At 52.4% G+C, this 21,198-nt stretch overlaps 1 protein-coding gene across 1 annotated transcript in view; it reads right to left on the bottom strand.

Moving 5' to 3' along the window:
- Positions 1–21,192, bottom strand: part of PLXNA2 (plexin A2) — a gene marked incomplete at its 5' end in the record, with an annotated part of 43,834 nt that extends 22,642 nt beyond the window's left edge. The window contains 8 exons of the mRNA XM_008943098.1: positions 480–623; positions 929–1,168; positions 3,000–3,093; positions 4,321–4,488; positions 8,244–8,380; positions 11,459–11,576; positions 15,213–15,364; positions 21,133–21,192. Of these exons, the coding sequence (XP_008941346.1) occupies positions 480–623; positions 929–1,168; positions 3,000–3,093; positions 4,321–4,488; positions 8,244–8,380; positions 11,459–11,576; positions 15,213–15,364; positions 21,133–21,192 (1,113 nt within the window). The remainder of the gene's footprint in view (positions 1–479; positions 624–928; positions 1,169–2,999; positions 3,094–4,320; positions 4,489–8,243; positions 8,381–11,458; positions 11,577–15,212; positions 15,365–21,132) is intronic.
- Positions 21,193–21,198: the final 6 nt, after the last annotated feature.

Raw genomic sequence — 21,198 nt, 5'->3', positions numbered from 1 at the left:
TCCTGGAGGAGGGTGTTGATCTGACCAGTCCAGTGTTCAGATGTCCCTGCCTGCTTCTCCTTCAGGAAAAGGCAAAACCTTTCCATCCACTTAGCAGGTCAGGTCTGGTACAAGGACTGATAAAATCCCTACAGGAGGGAGAACACAGCCCATGGGCAATGGTCTCAGCTGCAGAAGGAAGAGCAAGCAGCACCAGAGAAAGGATGGTACCTGCTACTGAAGGCACTGCCAGAGAGATCTGTTCCTTCTAGAGGGCTCTGATAGTAGGTGCTGAATCTCAAGGAGGGAAAAAGGTTCTCCATGCTAATCCACACCAATTACTGTAAGCTTCTCATGAGACAGCCACAAAGATCTAAAATCCTACCTTGGGCAAGAAATGGCACTCGGTATTCGAGTGAGTCAGGGTGCTGGAAGAGGAGGAGGAGGAGGCTGGGAAGGAGGGAGGGAAGGGATGCTGCTGGGGGTGTTTGGGCCCTCACCATCACTTTGTGCTGCCCGGTGAGGTTTGGTGGCTCACACAGCAGCTGGGTCTCGGAGACGGTGACGGCGCAGGGTGTCTCCCCGATCAGCACCGTGTAGTTGAGCTTTGCTCCTCCTGGAGCAGGAGGACACAGGTTTCTGCCCTGGGGACAAGGGGAGAGAAGACTGTACAGAGATGCAGCACATTTCTCTGATTTTCACCTCGCTCCCAGCTTGTGCAAACGATGGCACTCCATCCAGCACAACTCATACTCCAAAGTGGGTATGAAACTCCCTTCTCTGGGATTTTTTTCTGTTTCCCATGGAACAGAACAGAATAGGACAGGACAGGAATAGAATAGAACAAAACAGAATAGGGCAGGACAGGACAGGACTAGAACAGAATAGAATGGAATGGAACAGAATGGAATGGGTTGGAAGGGACCCCCAAAGGTAAGGGTCTCCTTACCTTCAGGATGATGGGTGACCCCGGCTTCTGTTCCAGCACCCCAGTTGGGCTCAGGAGCTCGAACGTTGGGTTGGGGTAGTAGATGAACTTGGTGTCATTGTAGACCAGCAGGGACTGCACGTTGTTGAAGATAAACCCAAACTCATCGGGCCGCTCGACGGCGTCCAGGCCGGGCCGGTACTCGGGGGTCAGGGGGGGTGCCAGGCAGGCCAGTGCTGTGGCATTCACCACCTTGCAGACCTGCAGGGAGAGTGATGCTTTGAAAGATGGAAGGGAAGAACTTATCCTGACCTGGACAACGATGCTCTGATTCCTTCAACAGTCCCTGCAAAGTCCAGCGGCCTCTGGTTTAGCTGGAGATATTGAATCCAGGCTGGGTGCCCTGCAGCCATGGTTTGGGGGCTCTGCTTCCCCTCGGGGCAGAGCGAAGGCACTGGTGCAGAGATGGAAAGCAAGCTGCAGAAGGAGCAGTGGTTTAAAGGAGCTAGAGGCTTGCACAGCAAATCACTGAGCCCTTTTCCTCCACTTTTGCTTTTCTTTCCTGTTGCATCCTCTTTGGCAGAGCTAGCTCTGAAACAGCCCCATGGTAACACCTGGCCTGCGCTACAAACTGGAGATTAGAGACAATTCCCAAATGCCAGAGAGGGAGAGGAACAATCATCTGACATCGTGGGCTGGAGGTAACACGAAGGTCACCTCCTGCCAGGCTGAGGACACCCACAGCTCCTCCAGCCCTGGAAGCTGGGAGCTGGCTGATTTATGAGACTCTTGCCTTATAAAGTACCAAAAGCCCAACCGTTTGGCCTCCCTCCCTAAGTGGAAGATTTAATTTCACTCAATTTGGTGTCTTCAGAATTATTTTTGAAGCACTATAACTGAAACTGCTAGCAACAAAATTAGATGTCTTTTTAAAAAGAGCTCAGATGAAAAAGGTCTTCAGAGGGGAAAGGAGAAGGGAATAGGAAAAGACTGCTAAGTGATTTGCCCTTTCCAAGATAATACAGATTCAGTCAGAGAGATCACTACATAGAGACAATATATTTGAGTTTTACTTGGTCAAGATAATTTCTGTGGGTCCTGGAGTTACAATTCTCATTTGTAGCACACAAGAACATCTCTTAGTTCCCTTTTAGCTGAGGCTTTATTTTAGTTCCTCACTCTTGGACTGAAAAAATACAGCTAGGGGAAGGAGGTGGCATTGCAGACCAACCCCAAACTCTGCTACCAACTCCTTGCTTTGGGAACATCAGGTTGATAGGAGTGAGGAGGGGAAGGAGGCATAAAAATAACACTCAGCTTCACCAATATACCCAGAGCCCCATGCCCAGCACCCTTCACATGGTGAGGAGGGTGCAGAGAAGCAGCACCTGGCCCGACCATGGTGATCAAGCTGCAAAAGTGCCCTGAAAGCTTCTAATTCAGAAGGTGTTCCCTTCTCCCCTTCCCTCCCCAAGCTGGCTCAGGCTTGCTGGGCCCAGAGCTGCAGAAACAGGGGTTTTATTTATAGAGGCAGCGAGGGAGAGACTGGTTAAACATAGCAGTCTCATAGCTGGCAGGTCTCAGCACCCAGCTCTGGGCTTTTACAGAACGAGCAGGACTAAAATGGGAGGTGTGGAGCAGCTGGGAATGACAGGGACAGCTCCACTTGGACTTCCCATCATAACATGCTGCAGAGCTGAGCCAGGTACTGGAAATGGAAGGACGCTGGGGAGAAGAGAGCTCTTGGGGCTCAGGAGCTCTGACAAAAGGGGGAATTCCAGGAGTCAGACAAGTTTATCTGACCCAAGACAGATTCTGAGGTGATGGGGATGTCCTAAAATGGACTCCTCCATTTCTAGCTTTAAAAGCTCCTTGGCAGTTGCCGTGTTGCTGAGGGAGTGATTTCCCATTTCTGTGTGTCAGGACGCCTCTTCCCAGGGTTCCCAGTTTGGGTAAGTCCAGGGCAATGCTCCCAGAGCAGCAAATCTCACCACACCGAGAGCAACCGGCACCAGCCAGCGGGTGCGTGCCCGTGGGTGGGGGATGCTCCCAGGCACAGCCCCGTGGCACCACGCTGCCAGCAGCTACTCACGTTGACAAACTCCTTGCCATTGTGCTTGACACGGATCCTGGGCTCCTGAATCACGTCCAGGTTGGAGCCAGTGATGGTCAGAGGCGTGTGTCCACTGTGGAGAACCAGGAGACATCCAGTTAACAGATCTGGCAGAGGGGCTGGGGCCCAGCAGACCGTGCTCGGCAACACAGGTGCTTGTTGGTCTCAGAAAGATGTTTTCTGTAGACACTTCAGGTGACAGCGTGGATTATTTCCCACTCCCCGGGGAGTGGTGTCTCAAGGGAGCTGGATTTTCTACTCTCAGCTCCACCCTGTCCCACCTAACAGCCCTGCAAGGCAGCAGGCTGAGAAACGGGACCAAAGGAGTCCACCGAGCTGAGACTAAAGATGTAAGACAATTAGTCACAGTGTTTAATGATTTACACAGTGATGTTTTAAGGAACATGATAAATGGTATGTACAGTGAAGGAACTGACATGCCCTGGCATCTGGACTGCAGACACAGCAAGTTCTCATAGGGCAGGGGAGGGATGAAGAGCATCAAGTGCTATCAGTGCCAGGGAGGACACAACCCCCGGCTACAGTACCCCCGTTCTCCTACAGCCAGTGCCCCTGAGCAAAGTCTTTCACTCTTGGCTTCCTCTTTCACATGTTCAGTGGAGCAGCACAGCCCAGATCCACCCAAGCCTCAAGCACCTCCACAGCAGAGCCCAGGTGCTGTTCCCTCCAGACCACCTCCATCACCCATCCCAGCCAACCCATCAAACCCAGCCCAGACACAACCTGGAGCCTGGACTCAGAGTAAACATCTCACAGAGCCTGCTGGGAGACACTTACTTCTCTCAATTTAAAAAAATAATTGGAATTTCAAACGGATAGCTGAGTTACAGCCCTTGTGAGCACAACCATTAAGGTAACACCAGGGGATGGGCATGGCCCAGGGATTTAACAGTGAGGATGTCAGGGTGGTGTGACAGCACTGGCCACCCCGTTCCTCGCAGCCAGTCTGGGATGAGCAGTACCTTTGGATTAGCTTCAGCTTTTCCCTCTCTTGGTGGTGACTGGTTTTGTTTTATTCCAGAACCACAAGAAGGAGCCTTTAATGAGCAATTGTGCATTTCTTCAGCAGATGGAAGCGATCTGGGTTTTATTCGTGCTCCCAGAATCGGTGCAGGCTGCTCCTGCTGTAGCTGCACTCCCAGCTGCTTCAGGAACTCAGCACCCGATCTGGGGAACCCCAAACACGGCAGATGCCCAGCCCTGCCCGGTCGGGACTCCAGCTGGGATGGGCATTCCCAAAGACCCTCTCCTGGCCTGGCTGGGCAGAGCCCCGCGTTACCTGGCGATGCTCCACTCGGGGTCGATGTGCTGCACCTTGGGGTCGTCGATGTACTCGAACTGCAGGGTCTGCTCCAGCCGCGCCCGGTCCACGCTGACCGAGACGGGGACAGGGCCCAGGCCGTGGGCAGAGGGGGCGGCCACGCAGAGGATCTCGTTCATGGATCTCCTGGGGGAGAGAGGAGCCAGGCGAGTGTTAACGGGTGGCACAGCATGGGGGCAGAAAACAACCCTCTGTCATAGGGTCCTTTTAGTTGGAAGAGACCTTGGAGGTCACGGAGTCCAAGTGTTCCCCCAGCACTGCCAGGTCCCCACTGCCCCGTGTCCCTCAGCACCACATCTCCACGGCTTGGAAACCCCTCCAGGGGTGGGGACTCCACCACTGCCCTGGGCAGCCTGGCACAGGCCCTGAAAACCCTTCTGGGGAAGAAATTTTTCCTCAGGTCCAACCTAAACCTCCCCTGGTGTAACTTGAGGCCATTTCATCTGGTCCTATCACTTGTTCCTTGGGAAAAGAGACTGGGACCCACCTGGCTTCAACTGCCTTTCAGGGAGCAGTGGAGAGCCAGAAGGTCTCCCCTGAGCCTCCTCTGCTCCAGGCTCAGCACCCCCAAGGTTCCTCAGCTCCTCCTTGTAAGATTTGTTTTCTAGACCCTTCACCGGTTTTCAGACCCTTTTCCTTGCATGCTCCAGCCCCTCAAGATCCTTCTTGGAGCAAGGTGCCCAAAACTAAACCCTGTATTCAAGGTGTGGCCTCACCAGCACCCAGTACAGGAAGACAATCCCTACTCTAGTCCTGTTGGCTACAGTGTCTCTAATAGAAGCCTGGATTCTGTTGACTTTCTCGGCCACCTGGGCACAGAGGTGTCCTGGCACTGCCCTGCAGCTGCACCAGGGCAGCTCGCTCAAAGGCTGAGCCATAAGCCAGCCCCAGACTCTGACACTTGTGCAGGGGATGAGCTCCCAAGATGGGCAGGAGGGCTTCACTGGCACGGGAGGAGGGCTGGGAGCTGGGTGCAGGAGGGGACTCTGCCTGCCCACCAAGAACCAAGTGAGGGTTCCCTGAGATTCCTCTTTGTGCCCAACTGCAGCCTCCCACATCCCTCGGTGAACCCGCTGCCTTCTGCTGGGCGTGTGAAAACAGATGGCTGCTTTTCAAATGGGATGCATAAGCTCACTCAAAAGCCAAATTCTTCCCCTCCCCACCCTGCTGCAGACACGGGCCCTTGTGAGCAGCATAATGGAGCCCGTGGAGCCCCTGCCTGGGAAGGGTGATGCCAGCAGCACCGCTGCCCTCCAGCTTTGTCTGCCCGTCAGAGCAGGGCGACCTCGGGCTCGGCGCTGCCTGCCCAGACACAACAGACCATCTGCTCCCACCAAGCCCTGGAGAAGGTCGAGGCACAGGGTAGCAAGGAGCTGTCAAAGCACAAAGGCATTGGTGGGTGGGTGTGTGGATGGATGGAGAAGGGGAGTGAGACCTGAATGGCTTCTTCTGGGACAGGACGGAGCTGCGAGGAGCTGCATGGCTCTGTGGCAAGCCTGGATGCTGCTCCGAGGAGAAGTGCCAGGCTGATGGCCCTGGAAGGTTGTGTCCCTGCACAGCCACCCCTGGGTCGTCCTGTCTGCCCAAACCTGCCCCTGGCTTGCAGAACAGGCCGTGCTGTTTCTGTGGCTCATTGAGCTTTGGCTTCTCATGGGGCAGAGGGCAAACAGGTCTTCAGAACCTTGCTGCCAGTTTGGCACTGAAATCAAAGCCTGGCACTTTTGAACATCCAGCCTCTGCCACCCTCGCCCTCCTCAGAGGCTGGGCAGCTCGTGGAGGCACCTGAACAGCCACAGCTCCAGCTCTGCTTCCAGCAAACCTCCTGCTTCTCTGCCTGGGCGAGGGGGTGCTACGTGCTCCTTCTCAGGGCCCTTAACATCTTCCTCATCCTCCCTAAGGAGTGTGGGCACATCTCCCAACACCGGGCATTTCAGGGAACAGCGGGTACCACAACATTCCCAGCTCACACCTTGCCACACTCATCCACCACAACTGAAGGAACAGAAACAACCTCTTGAAATACCTGAAGCAAACCGGACTCGACTGTTTCTGTTGATGCAATTATGCACTCAGCCCTTCCCACTCTCCTCCTCCTCCTCCCTCCCTCTCCCTCTCCAGCTAGGTCCAATTTAACACGAAGGCATCCTTGCGTGAGGAGCGCGTTTCTCCACCCTCCTTGCTGGTTCTCAGCGTGTCCTTGCTCATGTCTGGGCAGCTGAAGAGCTGCGCTGGGCAGCTCCTGTTTTGCTGCCTGTTTTGCTGCCTGCTCTGCCATCCCACGCTGGCACAGCAGCCCAGCCCTGCCAGACCCAGAGTGACGCGGTGCTGCCGGCAGAGCTGCTCTCTGCTCCCTGGGATCCATTAATTAGCTTTCTGCACTATTATTATGTCGTCATGGTGAATCTACCCACTCCTCCGATCTGAGAGGAGAGAATGGGGGAAGCTGTAATTAGAGTGAATCTCATTAGAAACTGCTTCATCTCATCAGGCTCCCCCCACACCCTCGAGTACAATTGAAGTTCGTTGCCTCAAACCAGTCCCAGCAAAACCAAGTGCCAGCTGACCCTGCAGGAAGGCTGGTGCCACTCGGGGACTGCCGCCTGCTTTGGTTCAGTCTCTGCTTGCCTGCTGTCATTAGAACACACAGAGAATTCCAAACTCTTCCAGGTTTTGCAGGTCAGTATCTGCAGGTTGCCTGGTTATAATCATATATTTAAGGGATTATATTACAGGGGGTTCTGCTCTCAGGCCAGCGTGCAGGCTGCTTCTGCTGGTGTAACGCCGTTCCCCGTGTGCATCTGAGGAAGCAATCTGGCTTCTTTGCTTCAGATATGGGCAGAAACGTTGATGGATTGGTTGCAGTGCTCAGCACTCGAAGAATTCATCTGTACTCAAAGACCTTGGCATGTCCAGACCTCCTGAAGCACCATCCCAGGATGTATGTAGAATAAACACTGCTAATACCCCAACACGCTCGCACGTCTGAACGCCCACAGCTCCTGTATCAGAGAGCCTCTCAGTCTTCCAGATGAAAAATCCACCTCTGAGGGTCTTTACTTTCCCAGCAACTTCTTCGGTTCCTCCTGGGAAGCCAGAGTGAGGATCTGACAGGCAGAATCCCTCTGCAAATCGTGCTGCTTCGCCAAGGTCCCCACCACATGACCTGCCAGCTGCTCTGGGGCACCGGGGGGTGCTGGGCACGGGGCACGGCTGGCTACCTGATGCACACAGATGTATCCTGCCTGTATCTTTTTTTTAACTAAGCCCCAAGAAAACCCATTAAACCCTGCAAATGTCAACTCGGTGTTTACACTGCTGGGTAAAAAGCAAATTTGCCATAGAAATCCCAGAGGAGATCGATGGCTGTGTGAGTTTCTCAGCAGAAGGCACGTGCAGGTCCCCGCTTTGCTCTGCCCTGTGGCAGCCCAGCCCTCGCTCCGAGCCCTTCCAGGAGGCTGAGGTACCTGCAGCAGTGGCTGCAACCAAAGTGCTGCAAGCTGTTGATCTGTGAAAAGAGAAACTGGATGTTTCTTAAAAACGTTACCTTTTCTTCAGATCAGCCAGGCTGGGGGCAGGTACTGATGACCACTATAAAGATTTTACAGCCGCAGTGATGCTTGCCTGAGATTTTTGGATGAGTTAACATCATAATGGCATTAAAATGAACTAATGGACAACACTAATACCGGTGCAACCCCTCCCTTGGCAAGCAAGGCTCGCTCACAACGAGAGGGAAATGGCTTCATGCAATAAAGGAGCGAATGGGAGCCCACAGGGGGTCCCAGATGAATTCCTGCCGTGGCTGCACGTTCAGCTACAGCAGGCACGTGGTAGCCAGGCTGTGCATGACAGGAGCCCGCGCTGGCCAGCTCGGCCCTTACCCGTAGAACTCGCAGGTCTGGTTTCCCAGCAGCACAGACACGTGGCTGCCAGCGCCCAGGTAGTGCCCGGAGATGGTCACCACGGTCCCTCCCGACTCCGGCCCGCGCCTGGGGTGCAGAAAACTCACCGCTGGACTCTGGGGAAAGGAAAGGACAAACTCAGAGGCAGCTCCACCAGCCCCAGCTCCATGCGACCCGCCGGCCATGGCACTGCAGGGGCACAGCCTGTTTCCTGCTGCTGATGGAAGGACAGCCTTGCTGGGCAAGCTCAGACCCCACTCTAACGTTTTACTGGCAATATCACTGCAGCAATGCCACCTCTTTAGCCTGCCTTGCACCACCACAGCTCTCCATCCCCATTAACAGAATCTGCAGAAAGCAGGTACCTTTTTATTTGTTTTCAATCAGTGGGTATTACCAAACTGCTTTACTAATGCTTTCCCATTACCCTCTCTGTGACTCTCATCTCCGAGGCTGGCAGCCTCCCAGCTCTGCTCCCCTGGTACCACCTGCTTGGCAGCTCGGTGCATTTGTCCTCTTTTCTCTACTGTTTTCATAACACAACATATTTTTTTTTTCTGGGTGCTGCAGCATTTGCCAAAGCAGCTTCAAAAAAAAGTCTGTTTGACCCTGACTGCTGAATAGTCCAGAGAAAAACACACAATCCGCCCTGTTATGGATAGTTATGGAGATATATTATATCACAGGAGGGAAAGACTTGTACCTCAGCTGCTTATGGTCAGCTCACAGCTCTTCTCCTAGCTGGGGCCAGGAGCTGGAGTTGATGATTCTTGTGGGTCCCTTCCAAGTCAGGATATTCTGTGATTACCCCAGCTAATGACAATCCCAGACAATCAGAATGGTAACAGCAATGGTTACACTAGACAGGCTTGGGAGCACTTCATACAATCAAGAGGAGTGATTCCAAAATGCAAAACACCTCCAAAGGATGTTCCATGTATGATTGCCCACAAAAACCTCCTTCAGCCTCCAGCCCAAGGTTGGTGACTGCTCCCAAGGTGAATTAGGAACAAGCTGCAATGCTGTGAACACTTCCAGCAGTGAGAGCCCACTGCCAGCCTCGCTCCTGCTCCAGCCCCACCCCTGGGGTCATTCTGCTCGTGGGAGCCAGGGGAGAGCCAGGAGCAGTTACTGAACATGTCCGTGAGCTCCAGCAGTTCCCATTCACACACCAGTGACAGAGCTGCATGTGTACTGGAAAGCACAGCCCCCTGCATGCAAAATCAATTACAAACACCTCCTGGCTACAAGCATCTGACGCTTCTGGTGAGAGCATCACCTTGCTCAAGCATTGCAATCCCTGGAAATACAAAGTATTGCCAAAAATAGAAACTCAGGCTGTAAACCCGAGCAGTTGTTCCTGTAAACAAGGAAAAGACAGGAGAGCTGAGGGATGTCCTAGAGACCTGCAGGAACCCCCAAGGCTGGGGCGAGGCCAGCATCGGACGAGGGCCTGAACGCTGAATATGAATTTTCCATCTCCAACTCATGACTTGGTGATAATTGTGACAGATTTACAGATCCAAAGTAGCTCCAAGGTTCCACCTCCCCAGATAAAACGGGTGTAATTAAGGTGACAGCATCGCTCCAGTGCGGTGTCAGGCACCAGATGAGCTCACTAAGGCATGAACCCTCTCAGGGTCAGAACAAAGCTCTGCTTTAAGGTACCAATCAATTTTACTACTGCCTTTAATGGCATAAACCAGCTGTAATGGAATTTGTGGCGGCACTAAAGAGAAAAATAGAGGCTGACTAACAAAAGGAAATGATGTGCTGGAAGTTTTAGATGCCTGAGAAAAAGAAGCGATATAATCAAGGTAAGGGCTGGAAATCAGAAGCAACAATGCAAAGGATGATAATGCTCAGTATACGCTCACCAGGCTGCTGCAAGGTACCACCCCAAGATTCATCTCTCCAATTACCTTCCACGGGCTCCAGGTTATTATTCAACACAAAGCAGGAGAGTGTCCTCCTCGTGCCACATGGAACCTGTGACAACAGCAAATCCCAGGACCACGGCGGCAGCACCTCGTGATGATCAGAGGGGTCTCTGGCATGTTTGAGGAAAACGTGGTGGTATTTTACACCCTTCCTGTGTTGCTGAATAACTGAACTCCCAGGGGAGAGTGTTGCTTTCGACGCCAACAGGGTGGCAGGGGCTGGCCTGATTTATCCCTCAATTAGTTTACAAATTGCGGACAATTGGCAAGCGCTGGCATCCCCCTGCACACAGATCCCACTAAGCACAAAATCAATGTGGCTGGATGAAGTGCCCTGTTTAGGCAAAGCTGGAGATATGAGAAACCCCAGTTGTGCCTTTAAGTTTATGAATCAAAAGGCTGCTAATTAAACAACGGAAAGAAACGAGCCGCGCAGCCAGCTGAAAGCCACCAACCCATTAGGCAGATGGAGAAAGCCCTACACTGACATAGCATCCTGGGAGGGGAAAAAAATGATCCCTGAATATCTGGATGCAGAATTACCCTTCCATCCCAAAGGGCAAGATTAAATCTATAGACACAGAAACTGAGAGATGTTTAGGTTTCACAGGGAGTTGATTAAAACTAAGTTTCTAGCAGGACCTGAGGTGCAGAAGGATGGGCTCTGGTGCTGCTCTCCTGTTGTGTCTGTGTTGGTGCAACAGGCCTCTCAGTGCTGGTACATGTCCACACAGATGCACATGAACAGCTTCAGGATCAGCAAGAAGCAGCACCCTGGATTCATCCTCATTAACTAAGCACCAACATCCCTTACAGACAAAGGAAAACAGTGAGTGCTGACTCCAACCCCCCCACAATTCCTCATGCACAGAAAGTCCTCAGGTACAGGACAAATGCTTCACGCAGTGCCCCTGCTGGGATTACAGCAATGCACTTTGTGAGGAGGAACCCAGCCTCGTGATTCAGGACTTATCACTAGTTTGGAGGTGCAAAGCTGAAACAAAACGCTGGGGCAACCCTGGGTTTTGGTTCCACACAAATCCTGTTTATTCTGTAGCTGTGTGCGAGCTGCAGATCTTGCAAACTGGGCTGACTGACCGGGCTACAATGGAGTTGTGCAGTGCTGTGGGGAAAGCACTAGAAACAAGCTGGCAATTTTGGGACTGTCCCGTGGCGTTGACCCCGCTCCATCCGACAGGAGCACTCGCAGAGCCTGGCTGTTCCCCAGCCCTCCCACCCGGGCAGGACACTCACCACAAACATGTACTGCTGCGTGGACTTGGCCATGAACTCCGGCTTGCACTCTCCAATGCACAGGAGCACGGGGCCAGAGCTGATCCCGGGCAGTGCCTGCCCCATTTCACAGACGATCCTGGAAGCAGAGAAGCTGCTGTGAGGCTCTGGCAGGAGGAGCCAACCCAGCCCTGTGCAGCTCCATTTCTTCCCCCCCACCGCCCCCTTTAACTTTGATATCTGCCTCTTTAGAAGAAGTTAATTACTGAGTCTATTTTTACCCCATGTACTAATTTAAAGAAAAAAAATCAAAAGTAGACATAATTATTACAAGCTGTAAACTCCAGAGCAAAGCAGAGCACTAATGGCAATATATTAGCCAGTAGCAAAGTGAGTGCGAAGTCCTTAGAGTAACAGATGAGTTCATTAAGGGAACAGCTCACACTGCAGTCTCCCAGTTAATCAAAACTGGAGAGAGCTGCTGTGAGGGATGCACTCGGCCCCTTCACCACACCAGCAGCAGTTTGGTGCAGGCTCCAAAGGAGGTGAAGGCCTGAGCAGTTGGGTCAAGAGCTCCTCTAGCAAACCCCTGAAGTCACCATCGATGCAGATGAGCTTGGAACACAGATCACAAGAGTGACACATCAATAGTGTGTGTTTTTCCAAGACTCATTTATCAAGGAGCAAGGAAAGCTGTGGATACAAGCAGCCTCATTTCCTTCCAGTCAACCTTTCCCATTGCATGGAATTTGACTATGAGACAACCACTTTATCCTACAAATATGACAGCCTAAGTGAGCCCTGTGTGGTACTGTGGCTGCACGGTGGGGATCTCCCTTTGAGCTGGGACATCTCTCAAGGTTGCTCCTTGAGGCAGAGAGACCTTCTACCAATGGCAGACCTTTGGTAAGCAACTGGTATTGTGCATAACCTTATAGTTTGGTAACCTTGGCAACTTTGATCTGTGCCTTGATAGTGTGGAATCACTGTTCAGATGATTGGGCCACACAGCAACAGAGTGAATCTTGCCTTTGAACTTTGTTAAGCTGCACTTTTACCCCACAATATTAAAGCCACTTCTGCCAAGACCTTTGACAGTGATCTGAACCACCCCTTCCCTTCGTGACACCTGCTCAGGGGTGGCAGAAGCAGCTGTGGAGAGCAGCCTTTGCAGGGCTGGCCAGCACAGAACACACTGATGCTGGGAGAGGGAGTCAGTGGCATCAAAACACACCAAGCTCACACACCTCACATGGCCCAGCTCAGCCCCATGAGCACATCCTGAGTTAGGGAAAGCCATAAGGACTGGAGGGCTGCTGGGGTTAGCCACAGAGGGCCAGTCTGGAAGATGAGGAAACCCCAGAGAGCTCATAATTCAAAAATCCCAGGGTGCTGGGAATACCTAAAGCCTACTGGAGATGAGACCAAGGAGGTGCCTGTCACGGCAGCAGGTCTGAGAGAGCTTTCCAAAGGGACATCAGCACCTGAAAGGGATGGATGCTGCTTGATTGCACAGCAACACTGGAAAGAGAAACTCAGGAGCATCCTGCCAGCCTGCCTCGGGGCAGGGGGGTGATGAGACACTCAGTGTCTGGCCCTGACAGTGAGACCAGAGGAAGGGCCAGAGCATCTCCCTGGCACGGACGCTCGCTCCTCTGCCCACCACGTGCAAATGCATAAAAGGCTCCAGCCTGTGCAGGCAGTGTTTCAGCTGCCATCAGCAGCATTAAATTCACCACAAATAAAATAAAATAAAAAGACTAAAGGAAGAAAGAACCTGCAGCCAGCATGCAGAAGTGATGCCAGGAGGCCTAATGAAATACGTACACGCTAGTAAAGAGCTCTAATGTGAGAGTCCTCATTGCAGCACATCAGAACGGGCTGCCTAGAGAGATGCTGCCTTTGGAGAACAGGAACTGAAGCATCTCAGCTGTGTGCCTTCATCTGCCATGCGCTCCTCTCTCTGCCTTTCATCCCAACACGGCCCATGCACCTCTCTCCTCTGCCTCCTGTTCCATTACTCCTCCTGCCCAGCGTTGGCAGCGGGGCGAGGAGCCAGTTCCTGTGCTGCCCAGGTGGGTAGGGAGCAACCTCTGCTCCTGCCAGCCCACAGCCAGACAAAGCAAGGGGAAGTGATCCCTGACAGCCCACAGGCAGGAGAGGAGAGCAGAGGTTTTCTCCCACGAGAAGCAAGGACACCCCAAGTGCTAGATACTGGGGGAAATATCGAATCCTCAACTATTTGCCAGTAAAGCAGCACTTGCCCAACAGCACTGGGCATGGGACAGGGCACAAGTGACCTGCTACACCTGAGCCCAATTCCTGATAAAAGCCAAATTCCCAGCAGGTACCTTGTTACAAAATGATGCATTCTGCAGAGCTGTGGGGTGCTGATTGCTGGGCTAAGTGGCCCTTTCACCAACATTAACCTAATTGCTGGCTGATAGATTGCGTGGCTGGAGCATATGGTGAGTCATTACAGTCTTGGAATTCAGTCTGCCCACAGAACCCTTAAGAGGGTCCTTTTATCTGTATTCATCTTTAAAAGGCAGCTCTCATGCTAACGCTTGCTGTTATCTGCCCAGGGTAAATGTTTTAATGATGTTAACAAACTTTGAAAGCTCAAGAGCCGTAATTAGAGTCATGATTATAAAATCAGGGCTTTATACCATCAAAGGAGGATAATTTTATAATCTTCCGTCCTTTATTTGAAAAATAAAATAAAACAAAATACCACTCAGCAGAACAGCCCAAACTGCTAGCAGTGAGGGTACTGCTGGAGCCATTCCTGCAGCAGCAGCAGCAGCGATGCTCTGCACACCCACAGCACCCTTCACCCAGTGACCGGATGGGACCCTGATGGCTGCACACCTCCTCGCTGCTCCAACAGCTGGGGACACGGGCAAGGAGTGAGCAAACCCCAAACCAACACCAACACCTGCTCCTGACAGGTCCTTCCACCACGCTGGAGGTCAGACTGGGACCCACCAAGCGCATCTCACCACCAGAGGACAACTGCTCCCTGCTGCTCCTGAAGCTGGGGCAGATCCATGCTGCTGGAAGCACTCACAGCCACAGCTCCACTACACAGCAAGGGTCCTGGTCCCCAGCAGGAGAGATCAGACAACCCAAGGGGACAGACATCACCTATTGCTCTTCTCCAGCCCCCAAACAGCCCCCTCAGCACCTTGGCTACACCCGAACCTCCTAAACGGCAACAGGAGCTTGTGCCACTTGGGGAGGTTGGTTCACCCATTCTCTGTTACATGCCTATTTTCTAATTTTTGGTTGACATTTTTCTTAGTGAAATAAATGAATTGACTCCAGTGGAGGCCCATTTGGATTAGGTGGCTGTCACCACCTCGGCAGCCTAACAAATGGCTGCGTGCAGCCGGCGGCACCGGCTGAATTTCAAGTGGGAGGAGGAGTGAGGGGGCAGAGAGGCTCAGCACCAACAGCGAGGTGCTCATCAGAAAAGTTGCTTAGCAAAGCAGGAACTGCAGCGTGGAAGGAAACAAAACACTTAATGAAAGCTTAAAGGCTGCTTAACCCCACCAGAGAGCAGCCAAACACCTCACCCCTTTCTGCTGCAGGAACGGCGTGCCCTGGTCCAGGCACCACCCACCTCCAGATCCCTCCCTGCAGGGCTGGCAAGAGTGGAGAGATGGTGCCCGGGACCCAGGGGAGTTATTGGCCTCCTGTGTGTTTGCTGGAGGCCAGGGAAGGGGCTCTGTGTGGGCTGGCCAGCCCTGGGGACCCGCGAGAGGCCACTCACTGTTCTGCGACGACGTAGAGCTCGGGCAGGGGCGTGCACTGCACCCCAGCCACCTGCACCCCACGGGCGATCTCCGAGAAATCCAGGCCCAGGTTCACACCACGGATGGTCACCCTCGTCCCTCCTTCTGGGGGGCCTGACACTGTCAGGATCTAGAGGGAAACAGAACACAGGGAAGTTGAGCTGGTGTCCCCACAACACTCGTGTTTCTTCAACCCCATATCTGGCTCGGAAACCGGGTTTTGCTTTGCAGGCTGCTCAGGGGAGCCGAGTGCTGCAACCTCCACCTGCTCCCGCTGCCAAGCCCAGTGCCACCTTCTCATGACTCCTCTGGATGTCTTGGAGAACCCCAAGGAAGCTGAAATCCATCTGTGCCACGTTCCAAGAGAGGACATCGAGGTCCCTGAGCCTGCCAAGAGGTGCAGGCAATGCCATCCTCCGGAAAGCCTTGCAGAAGGATGAGCCTGGGTCCTTTCACATACACAAAAGATGGTATGTCACCTTCCAGAAGGAGCCTGCTGCTTTGGAGAACTTTAACTTCTGCCTTGGCTGTTCTCTGAATGTTAATGTCACATTTTATTAGTAAGTTGGCACATCAAATGACTTACAAATGTTAAAGGGTGAGGTGTGTGCTTTAAAGCTTCCTGTTTATAGCCTGTCTCAGGCATAATCATCTCTGCTTCTATTCATTAAGAACAATAACCTCTTCAATTAGGAGTGTAAATTGCAATAACAAACAGTCACCGAATTTGGACCTAAGACTCTCAAACAGTTGCCCTGAATCTGCTACCAGCCTGTTGTTGCTCTTGGGTGAGCTATTCATCTTCCCCATGTTACAGCTGGTATTAATAAAAAAAACCATAATCCATAACAATGCAATCTAATTAATTTAATGGATAAATCTTGTTTACGCTTGTTTGTTCCACCTTTGTCTTTGCCAGGAGACTTGAGCTCTTCAAAACCTTTTCCTTGGCATTTCTGGATGGATGGCTGCTTTTCTCTCCCCTTCTCAAGAGCTCACTGTTCCCTGGATGTGAGTGGGTGGGGAAGGTGGCAAACAGCAGCCCCACCACCAAAGCATGGCCTGGGGACCTGCAGCACCACGGGCTCAGTGCTGCCTGAGCAGCCCCTCTGAGACCCCCTGCACTGCCCCGTGCCACAGGGCACGTCTCCTCCTCCATGGGAACTGCCAGCACCACCAGGACATCCTGCCCCCCACCACTTCTGTGGCCCCATGTTCCCCTCAGCATCGCCCTGCATCTCAAACCCCAGCAGGAGGCATCTTCCTTCTCCCTTGCTCACACCTCCTCATTTCTTGCTCTCCACCTCTGCTCCCTTTTAAGGTGCTGCTGTTGAATTTGAGCTTCACCCAGCTCCTTGTGCCCAGCAGAGCCATGACCCACCCTGGACACCAAACCACCACCTCCTTCCTCTGCACCTGCTTTAATTTCTGCCTCCCTCTCCCCTCCACTGCATGACTGAGACTTCTGATTTATTCACCATGCACTGTCTGTTGTGCTGCTGTTCTCTGTAACTCTTACCATGGAGCACCTCTTGCACCTCAGCCCCATGAAGTACCACAGGGCCACAGCAGACACTACAAACATTGCATCACAGTGAGTCCTGAAGGCCTGGCCCTGGTGAGGCTCACATCTCTCACTGGGGATCACCCGAGCACATCACTGCACGTCCTCGACAGCTACAGCTGTCCTTTGCAGCTCTGGGTGATGTTAAAACCTGTTTGCTGCAGCTCTTACACCGCCGGGCTCGGCGTCTCATCGCCCTTCAAAAAAAGTCACAGTTTGCCATTTCCCAACCTCACCACGAGCAGCCAAGCCGACTGGCCTCACCCAACAAAGCCCAGCTGATGCTGTATTTTCAAAATGTCCTGACCTGGAAAATCCCCAATATGGAGCTCCACTCGACCTAGATTTTAGTGGCCGCTAATTGAACAGTTTTGAAGTAACTGTGCCATAAAGCAGCCCCAGGGTTAGAACAGATGCATTCAATTAATTACAGCTGTAGAGATTCAGTCAAAATCACAGAGAGAAGATAAGTCTTAAAGGTCCCGTTGCACGGAGCGCTGGTGACCCCTCCAAGCAGCACCCCTGGGTCACCTCCCTGTGTTGCAGACACTTGGCCCAGGCACCTCCAGCAAACCCAGCCCGGGGCAGCTGCCAGCAGCGTGGTCTGCCCCAAACCCCCAGTCTGGTGGTGCTGGGGAGCTGCTCAGGCTGCAGGGCTGGCTGCAATGACAGCCCAGACTTCTGGTCTGAGACAGACACGATTAGGAAGAAATATTCCCCAATTTCAAGAAATATACTTCAGCAGAGTGGCTTCTCACTCAGAGGTCTGCAGAGGACCAAAAGAACCTGCAAAGGGCAGCTAAGCAAAACCATTATCAGGAGCTGTACATTTCATGCTCAGTGGTCTGCATGTCTGCTGGAAATATTTTAGGTTGTTTGCAAAACTGAAGGTGAGGTGTGGGAGGCAGAGCCTTTGGTTTCACTGATCTCCCAAGTTATTCTGAACAGGTCCCCTCTTCCCTCTGCACCAGGCTCACCTGGCATGAAACACATCAGCAATCCACCATCCCTAATAAAGCCTGTTCCTGCTGCTCAGGGAAAGGATTTATGCAAGTGTGAAGCGTTGTCTTATTCACAGAAAGGATCCAGCTGCAGGGATGAGATGGGTGGTGGTGGGAGCTCAGTTACCTTTACACCAGCTAAGGGATGCAGATGAACTGCTGCATTTCTGTTGTTGGTGCTCCTGCTTAATTGAAACCAAATTAGGGATCCCAGGGATCCCTGGGTTTGTAATCCAAGGGATCCCAGGGATGCAGGAGCCCCAACAAGGTGCTACCACGCTTCCCTCAGCAGCTTGCAGAAGACAGAGCTATGAGGATGCAGGGTAAATGTTCTCAGCCCCATGTCGTGAGCTTGCATGGCTCAGAGTTTCAGACAACATTCAGCCTCCAGAAGTCATCTGTGCATGAGACAGGGAGACCCGGGCTGGCTGTGGGTCAGATGGAAAGGACTTTCCTCCCAGAGCTGGGGACAAGCCACGAGCCCCAGACAGTTCTGCACAACAACCACTTGGCATCTGTCAGGGAGCGGCGGGAGTGCCTGGCTTGCAGAATAAGTGGCACAACCCCTGCTCCCTCCCAAAATGTCATCCACCTTCATTCTCTTTGTCTTCTTTCATCCTGCTCCAAGCTAGCTGGATCCCAGTTGATGAGCCCAGCAGGGAACCAGCACATAAGCATTGTCATCCCGGCATGATCCCTCCTTGTCTCTGCCTTAGCTGATAGCACATTCAGAACCTAATTGTTATCTCAGCAGAGCAACTCCATTATTCAGCCTGACACCGGCCCCCCTTCAGCTGTTTGTTGCACTGATGTTATATTAATGAGGCCTGCAAATAAATGAATAGGAGATCAGAGTGCCACTTGTTCGCAAGAAAGCTGATTTTTATTTATTTATTGCTACGACCACAGACCGTGGGGAAGTTTTACGCCGTTAAAGGGACACCGCCGACGACAGCTGGGCTCTCACTCAGAAAAAGGAAAGGGCTGAGTATATCCTACTGCTCATTTACTTTTATGACATTAAAACACAATCTCTTCTCACTAGTTCTGCACCCCCCGAAGGCACCGGTGCCTGGCAGCCAGGCCCTTGACCTCTGGCTTGACAGGAAGAGTGAACCTGGCCAGACGAAGCAAAAGGAGCAGAAAACAGCCTGTGGTAAAGGCTCTTTTCATCTGAGTCATCCAGGCTGGGATGTGAGCCCTGCTATGAGAGCACCAGTGCCTGCTTTAAACTTGCCAGGAGCAGGCTGCTCCCAGCACAGCAGAGAGGTCTCTCCCTGGCTCCCAGGGCACAGCTCTGTAGCTCTGGATGTTGCCAAATGGTCCCTAAAATACTGAAAAACTTGGATGCCAGTAAAAAGGACCTGACAGCAATGAAGGCTGTAAAGGTCTCATGGTCTCCAAGACAATCTCATAGACTTTTCTCAAGGGGAAGGGGGATGAGAGAAGTTAACCTGTGCTGTTGAAAGGTTTGGGTTTAGGAATATTGACCCTGCAGGGTTTCTACTGGGAATTTGCCATTTTCTACAGTTACTACAGCAGTAGTTTCTACAGCACTTACTGACCTAACTGCTCAAGAACTTAGCAAAATTCTGTGATGATTTTTAGCCCTATGACAAGGCCCTTCCCATCAGAGGATCTCAAAGCACACAAAAAAGGACACCAGTTCCCTCTGCTTTCCCCCTTCTTTTTCTACAACAGCAAAAACTGCAAACTTGACTGGCATGAAAAAAAAAATCAAAGCTGTGAATTTGTAAGGAGAATGGTGGGAGCTGAAGGAAAAACAACAAATAGCAAGAGCTGTGATAAAATCACAGGCACTGCCAGGGTCAGCAGAGGCCAGGGGATAATACACCCCCCTGAAACCTGTATTTTCACTGACCTTCGCTGGGGAACAGGCCAATCTGCCAATGAAAGCACAATGAATTCCTACTCAATTCTCCCATCTCCAAATCCACTCAGGGCAATCTCCTGGGACTCAAAACATCACCTAGTGAGGCACCCCACGATTCCTGCTGTGAAGGCTGAGACACAGACCTGGTTACGGAGACAAGAAACCTGCAATGGCAGAGCTCTGCTCTTCTCTCCTTGGATGGAGACCAGGAGCACTGCTCTCAGGCTGGACAGTGATAAAGGCTTGGTGGCTGGAGCAGTGTTCTTCCCCTTCTCTGCTTAGCTCAAGGAGGGATGAATAAATACATCTAGGACTTCTTCAGTGTTACAACTGTCTGAACAGTTTACTGAGAAGAAAATCTCAGGCAGAGGCTGTCTTGCTTCTTGCATCTTGTAGCAGAAGCTTGTGCAAAGCAGAGAAAGAAAACTTTGGTTTCTGACTACTGGCAGGACAAGGTGACTATCCAGGCAAGCCTTCAAGGCTCATTTTCTCTCTCTGTAAGACAGCTACAACTTGCCAAGCAAACAAACAAAAACCCCCACAAGGAAGGGACAGACTCTCAACATTTCTTAGCTCTTCCACGTCGCTGCAGAGTCAGCACCACGTCTGCTCCTCGGCAGCCTCGCAAGCTCCACACTGCTGTTACAAAACACTGCACAGGAGAGACACTTGCCCATCAGAGGGGTAAGGTGGCTGGGCACAAGGTCTAAGAAAGAAATACCAAAGGCCTGTGGGACAGATGGATCCTCCTCAGCAACATCCTCCTCCAGACAGCCCCAGCCCTGATACAGCATCACCAAACTCTGTGGTTTCCTCCCGTCCTCCATAAGTAAGAGGCTGATCCCTCCCCAGGGAGTCTGAGCGGGTGTAGAAACTCATCTGAGTTCAGAGGAAACTTCCACCCATACATGTGGTAGACTGCATCAGTGCAACAGGGTGCTTGGACCCAACTGGTTTACACCCATGGTCTCCACCTCCTGTGGCGGGGATACGTGCCCAGGGCCAGGGAGCCTTTTTGGGGAGTTAATTAGGCGAGAAAACAAAACCTCCTTTTGCTTCCCACCTGATAGGAGTGTCACTCCTAATAGTAACGTTAACAGACCGAGTGTAGTTTTGCTGGTAAAGATGCTCCTGGGAGACATTTTGCATCCCTCAGTGGTCTGAACAGGAACATGAGAAGCATCAACTACAGCCTAATTAGCTCCCTAGTTCAATTAGCACTCGTGCACCCCTCCACGGCGGTCACCCCGCCGCTGGCAGTGCCGCTGGCGAGGGGCAGAGCGGGCTGCACGCCCCGGCAGATCCACACATTAAACCCACAGAAAACATTTCATCCCCCGTCCCTCAGCGCCGCAGGGGCCGGGGCGGACGCTCCGCTGAGGGGACGGGGACGCAAACGCAGCGGGGAAGGGGAAAGGGCTGGAAAGAGGAGCTCTTACCTCGGTGATGCGGGGGTTGGAGCACTTGACGTTCCTGCTGGACCAGTCGAGCCAGGGCTGGGCGGG

Source organism: Merops nubicus, unplaced genomic scaffold (assembly GCF_000691845.1).
Source record: "Merops nubicus isolate BGI_N331 unplaced genomic scaffold, ASM69184v1 scaffold22816, whole genome shotgun sequence".
NCBI classification, from domain to species: domain Eukaryota; kingdom Metazoa; phylum Chordata; class Aves; order Coraciiformes; family Meropidae; genus Merops; species Merops nubicus.
Note: the sequence above shows the minus strand (reverse complement) of the source record. Positions and strands in the feature narration are given on the sequence as shown.